This window comes from Taurulus bubalis (genome assembly GCF_910589615.1).
Source record: "Taurulus bubalis genome assembly, chromosome: 5".
In the NCBI taxonomy this organism is placed as follows: Eukaryota; Metazoa; Chordata; class Actinopteri; order Perciformes; family Cottidae; genus Taurulus; species Taurulus bubalis.
In genome coordinates, this window is record NC_136593.1 from 13,583,218 (window position 1) to 13,599,445 (window position 16,228).

Consider the following 16,228-nt stretch of genomic DNA (forward strand, 5'->3'; position numbering starts at 1 on the left):
AATCTCCTCCTCTTTACTGTGAGACGCTGTGGCCTCAATGAACAGTCTCCGCCTTGAGTTGGTCGTTTAGAAACATAACACCCAGGCTCCTCCTCTCTCTCTGTCCCTCTGGCTCTTTCTCGCCCCTCATTGTCGTACAAACACAGCTCTCTCAAACCCCTCATGGGCTCACTCATAGTCAGAGCTGGGCAGAGCACTTGCCCTGGAGAGACTGGGGGACCTAGACTTTTATTTTCTTCAAAAGGCACCAGATAAATCCTACCTAGGGATAAATGGAAGCATAACCACAGACTACAGACAAGAAGCGACCTTTCTCAGGTACTCTATAACCACCAATCCCTTTCCCTTCATGTCAGCAGGAGTTTCTGTCTGTATTACATGCTTCCTTGTTATACACTGTGAGTGTACACTACTTTGGTTTAAGTTCTTGAATAGGAAACAAATGCTATCCTTCCAGGTCAGAGACAGCTGGGCTTTTGTGTTTGCACTTGTGCTTGACGCCGGTAGCTGTATTATGTAGGCCAAAGGTTACTGGCTGTGCTACTACAGGGAGTTTTTTAGTGTGACACATCAAGTTGCTCTCTCTATTGCCGCCGAACGCTCACATTTCAAACAAACACATGGCATGTGTCTTGTGCAAATATTTTAACAGATAGCAATATATTTTTTTTAAAGTGACGTATACTGATATTAAATAATGAAATCTCTTGCTATGATTTTTTTGCAGAAAATAAAAGGTGCATGCATGAATAAACACTATTAATTTTTCCACAAATTAAGCCCTAAAAGCTATTGATGTTAATAGATAGCAGATTAAAAAGCATGGAGGGTTGTTATGTATGGTCTGGAATGGTCAAATAATCAAAACAGAAAAGGATTTACCCCTGAGCCCATTCCTCCCTGTTGATGATGGGCTGGGATTAAAAAAAAGATTACTCAGTAGAAGTGACCAACAACTATTTATTACACTAACAAGGTTTGGTCAAGGTTTGTAGAACAAAGATATGATCTGAGATATTCTTGAAAAAACACCTTAAATTGTTGACAGCACCACAACAAAATTGTCTCCATGTTGGATTCTTTCCTCCTCCTAATGCAGCCTATTTTCCTGTCAGTATCGATCATGCCTGTTCAAATTATAACTTTCCCCTTGGTTCTTCCAGGTTTGGTGATGAACATTAGGTAAATTCAGATGGGAATTAGCTGATAGGTACAGTAAGTCTGGTGCAAAGAACCTTTTTCCTCTGATCCCCCTGTCTGTGTGTATACAAGTACACTCCATTTACCGTATAGTACCCCTCACTAGACATTTAAACAGCTCTACAAACTTATGTGCACAAAGTTGCCCCAGTGCAAAGTGGACACTACTGTGTCTGCCTATGATAAGTGTAATGGTTTGGAGAGATTATTCCAACGACTAACTGTTAACTTCCTAGAACCTAGAGCCCTCCCTGCTGCACATATGCCCTGCACCTTGCAGCCCTGAATACAAAACACAAAGCAGTCACTTTAGTTAACAGCTCTTCTAAAGCAACTCTTCCAACATAATAGTGATTTAGGGCCTGTTATAGACACATCATCTGTATTTTTGTGTTACTTTTAGTAACAGTTAGTCGCTCAAAAGACACGTTTTGATGCAATTAACTTTTAATTAGTTAAAATGCTGTTTAGAAGATGAAACACACACCTGTGCAACAGCCATTATCAATAATAAGCCCTTATTGTTGTGGCCTTGGAACGCCTCGGGATCCCCCAGAATGAGCTGGAAAGTGTTGCGGGTGAGAGGGAAGCCTGGGTCGGCCTGCTGAACCTGCTGCCACCGCGACCCGACCCCGGATAAGCGGCTGATAATGGATGGATGGATGGATGTTATTCCATAAGGTGGTGGAGGTGTAGTGGCTAGCAAAGCAAGAGGAGCCTGGGTTCGATTCCCAGTCTGGGCAGTCCTTCTGCGTGGCGTTGCATGTTCTCCCCATGTCGGCGTGGGTTCCCTCCAGGTTCTCTGGCTTCATCCCACAGTCCAAAAACATGCAACTTAGGTTCATTGGACTAAAAAAATGCCCGTAGGTGTGAGTGTGAATGGTTGTCTGTCTACATATATATATAAATATGAGATAAACTGATGACATGTCCTTGGTGTACATTCACCCAATGTCAGCTGGGATTGGCTCCAGCACCCCCTGACCCTAAATAGGATAAGCTATTTATTGAGAATGGAATGGTTCTTCCACAGCATGTCTGATGTAATAAGGAGTCTTGAATTTGAAAAAGGCAAAATAAAAATATTTTTATGCTGATTAAAATCTATTTGAAACAATTATTAATGAATAATACAGATGCTTTAGGATGCCTTGTGTGTCAGTGTCAGACACTGAAGGCCGTGACAAAGCATCAGTATTTGAAGCCCCAGGAATGAGAATGGGCTGGGACAGCCTTTATATTCCTTGTGAAACGATTGCACTCCCACATCGAATCCAAGACAGCAACACAAAAGCAACATTGATAGAAAAATGGCCCTCATGCCAAGAGGTACTGATCCTGTCTTGACCTTATACAGCAAGACTGCTGGCATTGTGTGGATTATGAACATTAATAAACAGCGATTAAATCATGTCAACATCCTTGCTGTGGTTAGTGTGTGTTGACTTCAACACTGAAAATGTGCTCTTTAGTCACAATTTGCTACTGCCAAATAAAGTCCACAAAAAAACATGAATAATTACTTTGAAAGTGTAGTTTATATTATCTTCTGAACATTGTAATTTTTTCTCTGAACGCCACTGAAGTAATTTGTTTTTGTTAACCCTTCTCTTGTTTCAGTATGATGGAGAAGCCTTTTGGTCCAGAGGTCAAGTTCATGATGGATGTCGGCACAGCTCACCCTGTACCCAACACCATGCCCAGAGGACAATGGTCAAGCAAACTTGAGTTCCTCTTGGCGGTTGCAGGACAAATCATAGGCCTTGGAAATGTGTGGAGGTTCCCTTACCTGTGCTACAAAAACGGAGGTGGTAAGTTTCATAATAGTCAAAGAAATTAGGAAAAACACTATATAGTAATCACTCCAGTTGGGTTACTTGATGGAAACCCAAAACAAATACTGATAAAGATTCTGAAACAGGCATATTCCTGCTCAACAACTTATGCGGCGAAACTTTATGTTTTCTCAAGGGGTGTTCTTCATTCCTTATGTCCTCTTCCTCTTTACCTGCGGCATCCCTTTGTTTCTCCTGGAGACGTCACTCGGCCAGTACACCAAACAGGGAAGTATTACCTGCTGGAAGAAAATTTGTCCCCTTTTTGAAGGTAAAGATGTAGAATCAATATCAGACTATCCATCTAAAATCAAATAAATATTAAATAAATAATCAAATTAAAACATGTGCGTATGACATGGTTAAAAAATGGCTGGCTGGTTCTTTAGGTAAAGAAGAAAACTGTAAAAATGAGGTACAAGCTCTTGTTTTTATTGCAAACTCTCAAATCTAATCTTTTGCAGAATAAATTGTAAAATTCATGCACTCACATTGTTCTACAGTTCCTGCAGTGAATGTAGGACAAAACATCCACACACATCAAGACATGTGATATTACAGACAACATGTGTATGTGTGTGAATCTGTATGTGAAGTATATTCTTCTGGGCAGCAATACTGTATTATATTTTCGCAATTTTTATATTTTTCTCAAGAAGTTTTGGGAGATACAACCTATCACATGCTGACTTTCTGCAATTTTGTTTTGTGTGCTCACACTTTTGTTACAAATCTTACAGGAATATGTGATGAAAGCGATTTAACCACCTGTGGAACAGATAGAAACAGTGTTGTTGGTCAAACAAATTCCACAACTTGTAACAATAAGTGAGGACAAGTCTTGACATTGACAGTAACAACATTCCTTAAAAAAGGAATTTCAGGGGAAAAACTTTTTTTTTAGAAAAAAACGTGTCCACCCACTTTTACACCATCTTTTCTAAGAAACACAGCAAACTGTGCCAGGTTTGGTAAACCTGTAACATTTGGCACAACATTTCTTTGACATGGCTCGCATTGGTTAAATATTGCCTACTGTGAGCTATTACATTAGGATGAATGAGTTACAAAAATGGATGGCTATCTTTCTCATGTGCGCAATAAAGCTCACATATCTTTAGTAAATCTACAGAGAAAATTGTTCTCTACACTGTATTTACTCTGCAATAACAGCCTGTTTTTGGGAATTATCAACATTGTTGATGGGTGACTGTCGATGAGTGGCTAGTGCAGGTCGATCTTTAACCACAAGGTTGATTGTTGATCCCTGGTTCTCACTGTTAATATGTTGAAGTGTCCTTGAGCAAGACACGGAACCTCCAATTGCTCCGGTGTTTAATGCTTAGGATAAATACAGTGGTCAGATGTTATGTCTGCACCTATATGTATAGGACAAAGTTGTATTCTGTGACATTGATTTACTTTAAATACATTATTATGATATTTTATAATATATAACATACATAAGTAGATATAATAACTATATGTTTCTTACTTTTTTGTTTCAAATATCTTTGTTTGTCTGTTTTTGTCAGGGATGGGTTATGGCAGTCTTGTGGTTGTTTTGTACTCCAGCATCTATTACATCATCATATTGGCCTGGGCTTTCCTGTATCTCTTCTCCTCTTTCAACTCTGAACTTCCCTGGGCGAATTGCAGAAACTACTGGAACACAGGTTTGTCCCAGGATGCGATTTGGGTTGGGTCTGGGGTTAGGGTTTAGGGATACAAACAAATAACAAGATTATTATTCATCTTTAGTTAGTGATTTTTTTTTTGGCTCATTTGGAAATCTGGAGTTTAAAAGCCAGCTGTTAGAAACGTTGCTGGGTGTTCTCTGCCTTGCTTAGTGTTCATGTCAAGTTACGTAACATACTTAAAAAGCCACTGCACATACACTATTGTCCATTTCAAACATTTACCTGCTGATCTGCCATTCTCAGTGAGTGTGTACTGGTGGTTTCAAGTTTCCACACAACCGGTTGACATACACTTCTTAAACAAAGATTTTAGGTGAACATAGAGGAACTTAATTAAGAAACCACAAACTAGTGTAAAATGGTACGTAATCCTTTTACTGTTGTCATTAATAGACCGGAGGCAACGGCCCTTATCTTGTGCACCTGAGCACTGGCCCTCGTATACCCTACAGCAGAATACTGTGCATCATTGTGGATGTCTAGCTTAACACAACCACACAAATCATAACCAGAACTATTTTAGACCACTTCTCTGGCTCCCTCTCCTTTCCAGCATAATGCCTCACCCCCACATATCTGACAAAACTTACCTAAAGAATGCTCTAAAAGGTCCAAGATTCCTGGCATCTATCAATTCACGCAGACATTTTCAATCCACCCACTGCCCGTCTCCCATCAAAGAATAACAATAATAAGCGGTTTAGTCACCCTCCATACAGGAGACCAGGAGGCAACTGCTCGGCTCAAGGCCTTTGAATTCACTCAGTAATTAAGAAATTAGGCTCTTTGGAAATGTCCCCCATTCCATTTATCAAGTTAAATAAGTATACAAAATGATATGAAGGCTTTGACAAAGGCAGATTGATATAATGTGTGTAATTGTAAATGTAATTGTCCTTGAATGCATTATTTAAAGCATCCTGTATTCCTTTGCAACAGAGACCTGTGTAGAGTTTGATCGGAAAGATGATTATTTGAACTGGACTGCTGCTGAAAATTCAACGTCACCAGTGAGAGAGTTTTGGGAGTGAGTCTGAAAACTAAATCCCAAAATGATACTAAGTTCTGAAAGTAATTTGACATACATGAATAATAACAAAAATTGTGATTTTCAGGAGAAGAGTTCTGAATCTTACAGGAAGTGCCGATGAGTTAGGCAGCATTCGATGGGAGCTGGCTCTGTGTCTTCTGTTGTCCTGGACCGTCTGTTACTTTTGTGTCTGGAAAGGAGTAAAGTCCACTGGGAAGGTAGGACACAGACTTTAGCATTTTTTATGGTGTATTTAAGCAACTCTTAAACTGTCAAATGACAATGCTTAAGGACAACATTCTTCTCTACTCTTCAAAAACACTGGAATCATATCAGTTTGTCAGACACGCTGCCTGAAACATGATCATAAATGTTTCCAAGCACACAGGTATACCATTAAAGAACATGAGAGGGAAAAAGCTACTACACAGGATGCAAGCTTAAATTGCACAACCTCAAACATATTTTTTCACGATTGAAACTGCTGTCAGGTGCCATGGATTATCTTAATCCGCCATAGAGGCTTGGCTTTAGGGATGGCAATGACAGTCTGACAGCTGGTCCAATACTTTGATCCAGACTCAAATATCTCAACAACTTCTGCATTCATTTCTATTAAATTTTGACAGATATTGATTACTTTGATGATCCTCTGACTTCTAGTGCCGCCATGAGGTTCACATTTGTGGTTTGAGTGATATATTGCAACAACTATTGGATGGATTACTGCTGAGATCAGGGACACATGTTGATGTCCCCCTCAAGATTAACTATAATCACTTTGGCGATTCCCTTAACTTTTCATCTTAAATAAGATTTTTAAGGCAATGGTAAATTTAGTTTCTGGAGCTCAAAAGGACGGTGACCATACTACATCCGTCCTGGCAACACAGCCATCAAAGTCCACAATGTTGCTACAAATTAACCCTCACTCTTCCACAGGTGGTTTACTTTACTGCCACATTTCCATATCTGATGTTGGTGGTGCTGCTTGTTCGTGGAGTCACGTTGCCAGGGGCCTTAGATGGGATCAAGTTCTACCTCTACCCAGATCCATCCCGCCTGTCTGATCCACAGGTATGAGCGCTCTTCAATACTTCTCGGTTTTAATGAAATGTGACTCTCTTGAACCTAGGACCTCTACGACCCTCATGTACCCATAGGTTGTCCCCCCATTAACAAATGCATTTTGTTTGGAGAAGTTAACATTTTGAAAATTTCCAAAGACATAAAGCTGAACTATACACAAATGTTTATACATGTGTTTGGTTTCATCATAAAAAATAATGGAGCTTGGTCACACTTTGGTGGAAAGTTAAGGGGAAGTCAGAGTTCAGGAGATTAAAAAGATTGGTTCCCATGCTGTAACTTTATTTGCAAATAATTGTTCTAGTGACGTCACACAAATCGGCAGCAGTGTAAAACCGTAACAAATCTGTATCAGGTGGTTCTGTCTAGGTTTACTGCAGAGTTCCAACACACAGTAAATGTCATGTTTCACATTTAATTAAATTAAATTAATAAATTACAAATTTGCTCAGAGGGCTTTACAATCTGTACGCATACGACATCCTCTGTCCCGGGACCTCATATAAAAAAGATAACCTTTATTGTCTTGCAGGTGTGGATGGACGCTGGCACACAAATATTTTATTCCTATGCTATTTGCATTGGGTGTCTAACTGCACTTGGCAGTTATAACAAGTACAACAACAACTGTTACAAGTACGTTTGATTTAATATTTATAGTGTGTTTTTCAGTTTGGGTTACGTAGATTCACAGAAACAAACGCAAAAAGAAAGAACACATCGAACAGCAAGCTGCCCAAGCTGCAGCTTCATTAGTCCAAGTCACTTGAAAAGCACAACAGCCGCTGAAGATATACAACAGCTTTAGAACCGTTAGCCAGAACATCTTCAATGCTCATTTTAGGCAAAACATATGTGGTGTAGCTTATACGAGGAGTACCACATCACTTTGAAGTATAGTTGACTCACATATCCCATGGATACGAGTCCCAACTATGGAAAGAATAATATAATGGTTTTATAGATAAAGGAGTATAAAATGTATTTGTGTCTTCTTTGTTTTTAGGGACTGTGTGTACTTGTGCCTTCTGAACAGTGCGACCAGTTTTGTTGCAGGCTTTGCCATTTTCTCTGCACTTGGATTTATGGCATATGAGCAGAACACAGACATATCAAAAGTGGCAGAGTCCGGTAAGAATATAGATAATGTTATTAAGAAATAAATCAAGGGATTAATGAGCATTGTACGTTTAGCGTTGTCAAAAGCACAAAATGCATTGTATTACATACAAGTAAGCTATTTTGACTCAACAGCATAAAATACGCTCAATATATTCAAACATTTTTGACCATCTCATTTTGACTGCAGGTCCTGGCTTGGCGTTCATTGCCTATCCTCGAGCAGTCGCCATGATGCCTTTTCCCCAGGTCTGGGCAATATTCTTCTTCATTATGGTCATCCTGCTGGGACTCGACAGTGAGGTAAGCTGACTCTTTTTAGCACTTAGAGAATCAGAAAAGGCTGTTTTATTTCTGTGAATCGAATATTTTAAATGATGACAGACGTTATGAAACGCGTATTTTCTGTTCACGATGACCAGGATAAAAGATTTTATTCCATTTGTTACATGCATACATTGCATAACAGTCTTTATGAACATGTGGGAGGTTTGTCGTAATGGTTTTTGGGCCTTGGTTGGAGGTCTGTGGGTGTCTCACAGTTAGAAAAAAATCAATGTACCTCTAGATGTGTTTTTTTTTTTGTCTTGTTTGTTTGTCTGTTTGCATATAGCCAAAAATACTGTGAGAACATTTATTAACATCATTATCATTGACTGCAGCAATTACTAATGTGATTTTTTTTTTGGAATCCCTTGATTTTGTTTGTCACTTTGTCTCTTGATTCAGATCCGGATCCGGATGCATAATACAAATTTCTTATCTTAATCTTTAGAATAAAAAATAACTAGATTAAAGGATTGTGCAGCTTTGGCAGAGGTATTCACTCTCTGAGTACTTACTAAATTATTATGAAATTATCTCTGCAATGTTTGTATGTTTGTGTACAGCATATGTGGAGTTGTGTAACTGGGCACTGTGTTTCAGTTTGTAGGCCTGGAAGCCATCGTAACATCAATTTCTGACACAAATCCTTCCTTCTTCCACGTTGGCCATCGACGTAAACTTCTTCTACTTGCCATCAGTGTTTTCAGCTTCTTCGTTGGACTTGTGATGGTTACAGATGTAAGATCATATTGAAATGTCAAGTCACTTCTTTTATATTAACCTTGTTTTCTTATGTCAAAAGAACACAACAGCTAACTGATGTCTCACACACAGGGTGGACTGTACATCTTCCAGTTGTTTGACTACTATGCCTGTAGTGGAATGACTCTACTTCTCTTTGCCATACTGCAGTCCACTTGTATTGGATGGATATACGGTGAGTTAATGAACTAGAGCAGCGGTTCCCAAACTTTTTAGGCCACGCACCCCCTTCTACATCCCGACCGGGTTCACGCACCCCCAATCCCCACACCTTAAAAAAAAACGCAACAGAGCCTATTTATAGCCGCATAAGATCGGACCAATGCGAGAACTGTTTGCTCGCGCGTGGCGTTTATTACAAGATTTAGTCCGCTGTATAAATGTCAGTTACACAAGGCGTCACTTTTAAAGAGCAATAAGGATGGCGAGGACACACGCACAGGCTCAGAGGCAGATTGCATTTCACATTTATTTACTTAAACACAGTAAGCCACGTAAAGAACAAAGAGTGGCACATGCATAGGCTCAGAAACAGATATAAATAAAAAAAGGAGGAGTCAAGAGAGATAGAGAGGGAGAGGGAGGGGGAGAAAGTGAGAGACTCACGTGAATGAGACTGCAATTGTTTTTGGCTGTTTTGTAACTCTTCCAATTTTGATCTAAAAAATGTAAGGGGCTTCTGACTTGCACTGGCATGCTTGGTGTTCAGGTGGAGGCGCAAATAAGAGGCTTCAGACAGCTGTTAGCCAGAACCTCACTGCACAACAACTGATGCTCACTCTCGTTTCCTCTTTTTTCATCTTGACTCCGCGATGGGCCTCTGTGCTCCCGGTTTGTCTGTGATATCCCTTCCTCCTTCTCGGTCTCCTCCGTCTCCTCTTTCACCGACTCCCGGTCGATTTCTTCTCCCGGTCTCTCCCCAACGCACCTCTCCGTTTCTCTCGCCTCCGGTTCCTCACTCTCTCTCTGTCCCTCTCCTCTTTTATTACTGATAGCTTCAGATGTCCCACCTGACAGCTTCCCCGATTTCAGCCAGTTTAACATATTTTCATGGATGTTGCTGAATGAATGAAAATGACGTTAGGTGCACAAGCTAGGCTAGCTAGTGTGTACGTAAAAGACAGTCTGGCGGCCGGACCGGAAGTGCATCTATTTTTTAAATTGTACGTTTTTAATTTTAAATTTAAATCTTACAAAGGGATTTTTTATAATTAAAAAATCCTACTTAGTTTTTTTTAAATGATGTTTAATATTAATTATTACACCATTAGACAGCCATCACATTTTTCCTCTCGCGCACCCCCTAGAGGCAGCTCGCGCACCACACTTTGGGAATCCCTGAACTAGAGGAATGTGCACGGTTTCTTCACTGTGAGGTTGAATTCCTTCAACACAGCTTTTCCATCTACTTACAGGTGCAGACCGGTTTTATGATAATATTGAGGATATGATTGGATATAAGCCTTTCCTCCTGATTAAGTATTGTTTGAAATACGTCACTCCAGTAATATGCATGGTGAGTTGCAGAAAAAGTTCTCTCAGTCAATTGATTTGTCTCTTTGGTAAGTCTCGCCCCCTAATGCATACTGGCCAATCATAGCATTGGCCAGTATGCATTAAGGGACGAGACTTACCTCTATAATAAGAGCAAACAACTATTTGGAATATAAAGATATAGTGGAGTTGAAATGTAAAGATATACTGGAGTAATATCCACCTGAGCAGACAATGAAGTTGCCCTCCCTCTGTGTTGCAATCAGAGCTTTGCCGTGCTTTGTTGACATAGCAGGGCAGGGCGAACTTTTTAGCACATGTTGCATGCTCTTCACTGCCACACCTTTACTTTATCATAAATATAGGGTAAATATTCTATTATTTTGTAAGAATAAACGTCTTATGTTACCCTCCACTGTGGTCTGTGCCGTATTTGTCATGGCCTAAGAGCCGGGTTATGACATAGCTATAGTTGATTTAGGGTACATTTTTGACATTCTGTACTTTGTCTCACAAATACTTTAACTGCTTTCTCTGTGACTATTTTCAGGGAACGTTTATTTTCTCCTTGGTCAAATACACTCCTCTGAAGTTCAACAACACAATTGAGTACCCATGGTGGGGTTATGCTCTTGGTTGGTGGTTCACTCTCTCCTCTACACTCATTGTTCCTCTAGTTATGTTGTACAAAGTGAGCACCACTCCTGGTACACTGCGACAGGTAAGTTGTTATGTAAATGTTTCAACACGTCTCCAAAAAGCTACAGTTGGACTCAAAATGATTCAACCCCTATTGCAAATATGGTTTATTGGCAAAATCTTTCAGCTGTTTTCAATGAACAACTCAAACAAGGACAATTTAAATAGCTCAACACAACTAATGTTACAAGTTGTTTCTCCAAATTCCCTTTTTAACTACTGCAGTCTCAAAATTATTCAACCCTCAGAATCCCTCATAAGAGCACACATTTGCAAATCAGATGTTATCTGAAGCACACCTGATGCAACTAATCAAGGGCCTCATTAGTTGTATCAGGTGTGCTTGAGATAGAACACATCAAATACCTGGACTGGCAGTGATGTTTGATTGCATATTAGAAATATGGGTCAGAGAATTGTCCAAAAAGTTAAGAGAAGAGATCATTGCCTTGCACAAAACAAGGAACAGGACCCAAAGAGAGAGCAAAGGCACTGAATGTTCCAATAGATAATGTTGGAAGCACAGTTCACAAGTTAAAAGTTAAAGTAACAATGGCTCCACTGCCTGGACATAGCAGAAAGAGGAAGCTATCAACGACTGCCACCAGATTTCTGCAGAGGCAGGTGGACAAAAACCCTCAAGTGACTCCAAAAGACCTACAGCGAGACTTGGAGGCAGCGGGTACTGAGGTTTCAGTTTCCACAGTAAGGCGCATACTAAACGCTGAATGTCTCCATGCCCCAACTCCAAGACATACACTACTACTGACCCAAAAGCACAAGAAAAGTCTGCTCCAATATGCTCACGTTTGCAGGTCAAAACAGCAAAAGGGTGCTCTACTAAGTACTAAAGATATCATGAAGGGGTTGAATATTTAGTGTGTTGAATTTGGAGAAACCACTCTTAACATTTGTTATGTTGAGCTATTTAAATTGTCCTTGTTTGAATTGTTTATTGAAAACTGCTGAAGGTTTGTACATTTTCCCAATAAACCTAATTTGTAATGGGGGTTGAATAATTCGGAGTGCAACTGTCTGCAATTGTGGGTTTTATGATTTTTATTAAAACCTATATTCTCCTTTTTTAGAGGATCTCCATCTTATGCACTCCGGCTGAAGACCTTTCTTTGGACAAAAAGGACAAGAAAGGACTTGAACTGCTAGACTTGACCTCATCTCCTGACAGCATGGTGTCCTAGTAACCACAACAAACTGGAGCAGCTTCACAACACCATGAGGCATAAGCAAAAGCTTGTGCTCAATACAATCCTCCTACTCAATTTAAGGAAAGGTTACCAATCTTTTTAGGCCTCTTAAACAAAGTGATGTATATGTGTTGCTGTCATCCACATATCATGGTCTTCATTCCACAAATATATACAGCTATCTTAGATGTCACTTGAACTGTCATCGCTGACAGCACTGACAACTAGCAGGGGTGTAACTATTGATTACTTCCATTATCATTTGATCTAATGATTGCTAATCCATGATTTGATTAATTTATTATTTTCAAATGACATTACATAGTGACAAAGGCACACACAATTTTCCAGAGCCATGAGTTCAGATGTTCTAAAGAAAAGAAAATTAACTTTAATATAAAATGTATAGAAAATAGCACATTCTCACAATGTGGATTTGTATTTTTGTATTATTAATTGATTCATCTCTTACAGTAGTTGTCTCAGCTCTATTAGTAAGTTAACCTTAAAAGTTATTGATCATGGAACAGCCATGCTCAAATTAACATTGATATTTTAAATAGTTATTCATGTAAAGAAAAAGTATTGCCAATATTGTTTTATTTTGTTGAACCAGGTTGTATAACTATGGAGTAAAGTAATACTGATAAATACTTGCCAAATAAGCCATACAGATTGAACACTTGAGTCACTTTTAAATCACTGTGAGTGATGGAAATTGAATTTCAAATTGCCCATATAACTAAAACACTGACATGAAAGAGGAAAGGTTCTCCAGCAATATGGGTGGGATCATATCTTGGACACTGCCTGCACCTTAGCCATCTGAGCCACCAGGATGTCCCAACATTAAAGTGTTTCTGACCTGTGCCAAGTACTGCTAAAAACTACTTCAAATGTGCATAATGCTCACACAGATAAGAGAAAGTTCACCATTTCAGTTTGTGTTTGATGTTAAAATTAAACATCAGCTAGTTGAATTGTGCTGATTAATTCCATCGCCACAATTCAACACACAGATATGGTTTAGTTTTCTGCAACAAAGACCAAACCTGTTGGTTGCAGCATTTAGAATCACAAAGGGTATATTTTTAACAAAGTTATATTTTTTATCGTAGTCTTAACTCTAAGCTTGTTTATTCTAGTGTTTATACAAAAGGTGCAGGGTTGATATTCATGTGATTTTGTATTTTGTTTATCATATATCATTGGTGTTTGTGGCAGTAGTCCTTTATGTAATACATAAACATTTTTCACATTTGAGGATTAATCATTAATTTGTTTGTTTTTTTTAAGAAAATGTTTTCACTTGACTCATGGGCTCTTTTATGGAGATGTTTTGGTTTTGTAAAGATGGAAAAAGGTATCTTTCTTTTTGACAAAGATTCTGAACTATTTAGACCCATGTACTCTGAATTAGTTTTCCGCACTGGAATTATCACAGCTTCAAAAACGCATTTTATTAACCGGCCTAACAGCTGCCTGGCCTAAAAATGCTAGCAATGTGTTGGAGTCCCCCACATACTCTTACGCAACCCCAGTGGCTAGCTAGCTATCTTGATGTTGTGAACATGTAACTTTCAATAGCCAGAATACATGGTGCTAAGAAAAAAAAACTATCTTCAGGGCTCTCAAGTTTTTAAGACAGGTAAGAGTGACATATCCCCCATTTCTTTTTTTTGATTGGCTGATGAGTGGCACCTCGCGGCAGAACTCCAGGGGATTCGGGGGAGACGTGCTTGATTCCTCCATGGCGAGGGCAGCGCGACCAGGTCATGTTTGCGCGCTGCGGCACATTAAATAGCCTAGAGTTTTTTTTCAGCGTGAGAAATGCGATGTGTGGCGGGAGGGCGTGACTTAAGACCGAAATGCGTGACAGTCACGCTCAATGCGTGACACTTGAGAGCCCTATATCTTCTATCTACGTTTTAAGCAAAATCCAACAATTTATGTAATCATAATAATAATACATTCCCATGTATAATATTTGGAGATGTATGAGGTGGGTGGGTATCGCCAATAGTGGGAGGGAGGTAATCAACACACACACACACACACACACACACACACACACACACACACACACACACACATATATGTGTGTGCGTGGATGTGTGACACGTTACAGAAACAGTTTGTTTTGCTGGGTGGTGCAGCTTTTAGAGCCGAATAAAGGAATCATAATGCAGAAACTCTTTTGTCTTTGAATGCAACTACACAAGGACATTTGCAAATAATGTCCTATACGAAGCTGCAATACCAAACATCACTAACTTTCATAAGTTATGTGGCTCAGATCACATGATTTCCCTCAACAAATGTAGCTGCATGGACGAAAAAGAGCTCAGAAAAATTGACATTTTGAACAATTCTATGTCAAGTGAGCAAACTCCATCTGCTGATGAAGATCGTGTGATATAACCGAAAGCTCCAGACCACACGGACCTTGTGGTAGATTGTTTTTTTAACAGATTTTTCCAAGGGTAAGAATTATGTTGATCCTCAGATGAATTAGTAATTACCCTAATTAGAGCATAAATAAGACAAATAAGAAGTAAGACACTTAACCCTAAATTGCTCCCGTAGTTGCGCCTACGGTGTATGAATGTTAGATAGTCCTGATGTGGCACCTTGCATGGTAGCTCCTCTCATCAGTGGGTGAATGATTCCTATGTAAAGCGTCTTTGAGTATTCAGAAAAGCGCTATATAAATCAAAGAATTATAAATATTAAAGTTGATATTCTCAATATTTTTTCAATGAAAATGTACAATTACTAAATTAAAACAATGTGAAAAGGGTCACAGGAAGAGATGAATCTACAAAAAATCACCAGAATCTGCATCTTCCCTCGGTTCTTTATCGTGAGTTTAAGCTCACAACTTTAATGTTCAGGCTGACTCACTGACTGCGTTGTTTTTCTGCCTCAAATGTTTTCACTGAAAAAGCACTAAACCCCCTGTACCTGCTCATCAGACATGCAGTTAGCAACATCATGGAACATTTAGCTGGTAATTAGCCAGATATTTCCCTCAGTAGTTGATGGAAACTAAAAGCAGGGTTAAAATAGAGTGAATGTGAGATGTAGATTCACCAGGTCGCCAGAAACAGTAACTGCTCAATGTGTAAGTAAGCAACTGCTTTCTAAGTTCCCTATCAACTTAAAGGTGATGATATGTCAATATTGTGTTCACAACTTGTTTCTACTGCCCCTATGAGGTCAGAAAAACAGTTCTCCTAAAATAGATTGCAGAATAAATCCAAAGCTTTAATTCACAAGATATTTTCTTGTTCAGATAATTAAATGTGATGTTTCCTCTAAGAGTTAAATACTCTTTGAGGAGGAGACATGTGTAAAATTAGGTTTCAAAGAATTAATAAATTAAATTGAAAATAACAATTCAACAATGTTGGTAATGATGATGCTGAAGGGTAGAGCTATCCTGACACTGTATTCCATTACATTATTACATTTCATTTAGCTGACGCTTTTATCCAAAGCAACTTACTTTTAGATATACAAAATCTTGTACAACATTTGAAACCTTTTCATGATCATTTTACCATGGAACTATGTTTATGACAATACAACTAAGCAAACTTAAAATATGTTACCACACTGTAAAAAATATTGAACGATAACTTGAAGAATGACATATATCTTGAAATGCAACTCTTGGATTTATTTTATGCTTTTAAAGTGCAAAATAAAATAAAAAATATATATAAAGAAGACATGAACAAAGGTACCTTAAGTAGTTTTTTGTCT

The 16,228-nt window shown here is 38.9% G+C and overlaps 1 protein-coding gene across 1 annotated transcript; it reads left to right on the forward strand.

Moving 5' to 3' along the window:
* The first annotated feature begins 3,230 nt into the window (after positions 1-3,230).
* Positions 3,231-13,723, forward strand: LOC306736281 (sodium- and chloride-dependent GABA transporter 2-like). The gene is made up of 13 exons (XM_079217898.1): positions 3,231-3,306; positions 4,571-4,711; positions 5,675-5,762; positions 5,851-5,983; positions 6,708-6,842; positions 7,387-7,490; positions 7,861-7,985; positions 8,164-8,276; positions 8,901-9,038; positions 9,135-9,237; positions 10,478-10,578; positions 11,107-11,277; positions 12,344-13,723. Exons 2-13 carry the CDS (start codon positions 4,573-4,575, stop codon positions 12,452-12,454), a joined length of 1,461 nt encoding a protein of 486 aa, XP_079074024.1. The 5' UTR covers positions 3,231-3,306; positions 4,571-4,572; the 3' UTR covers positions 12,455-13,723.
* The last annotated feature ends 2,505 nt before the right edge of the window (positions 13,724-16,228 follow it).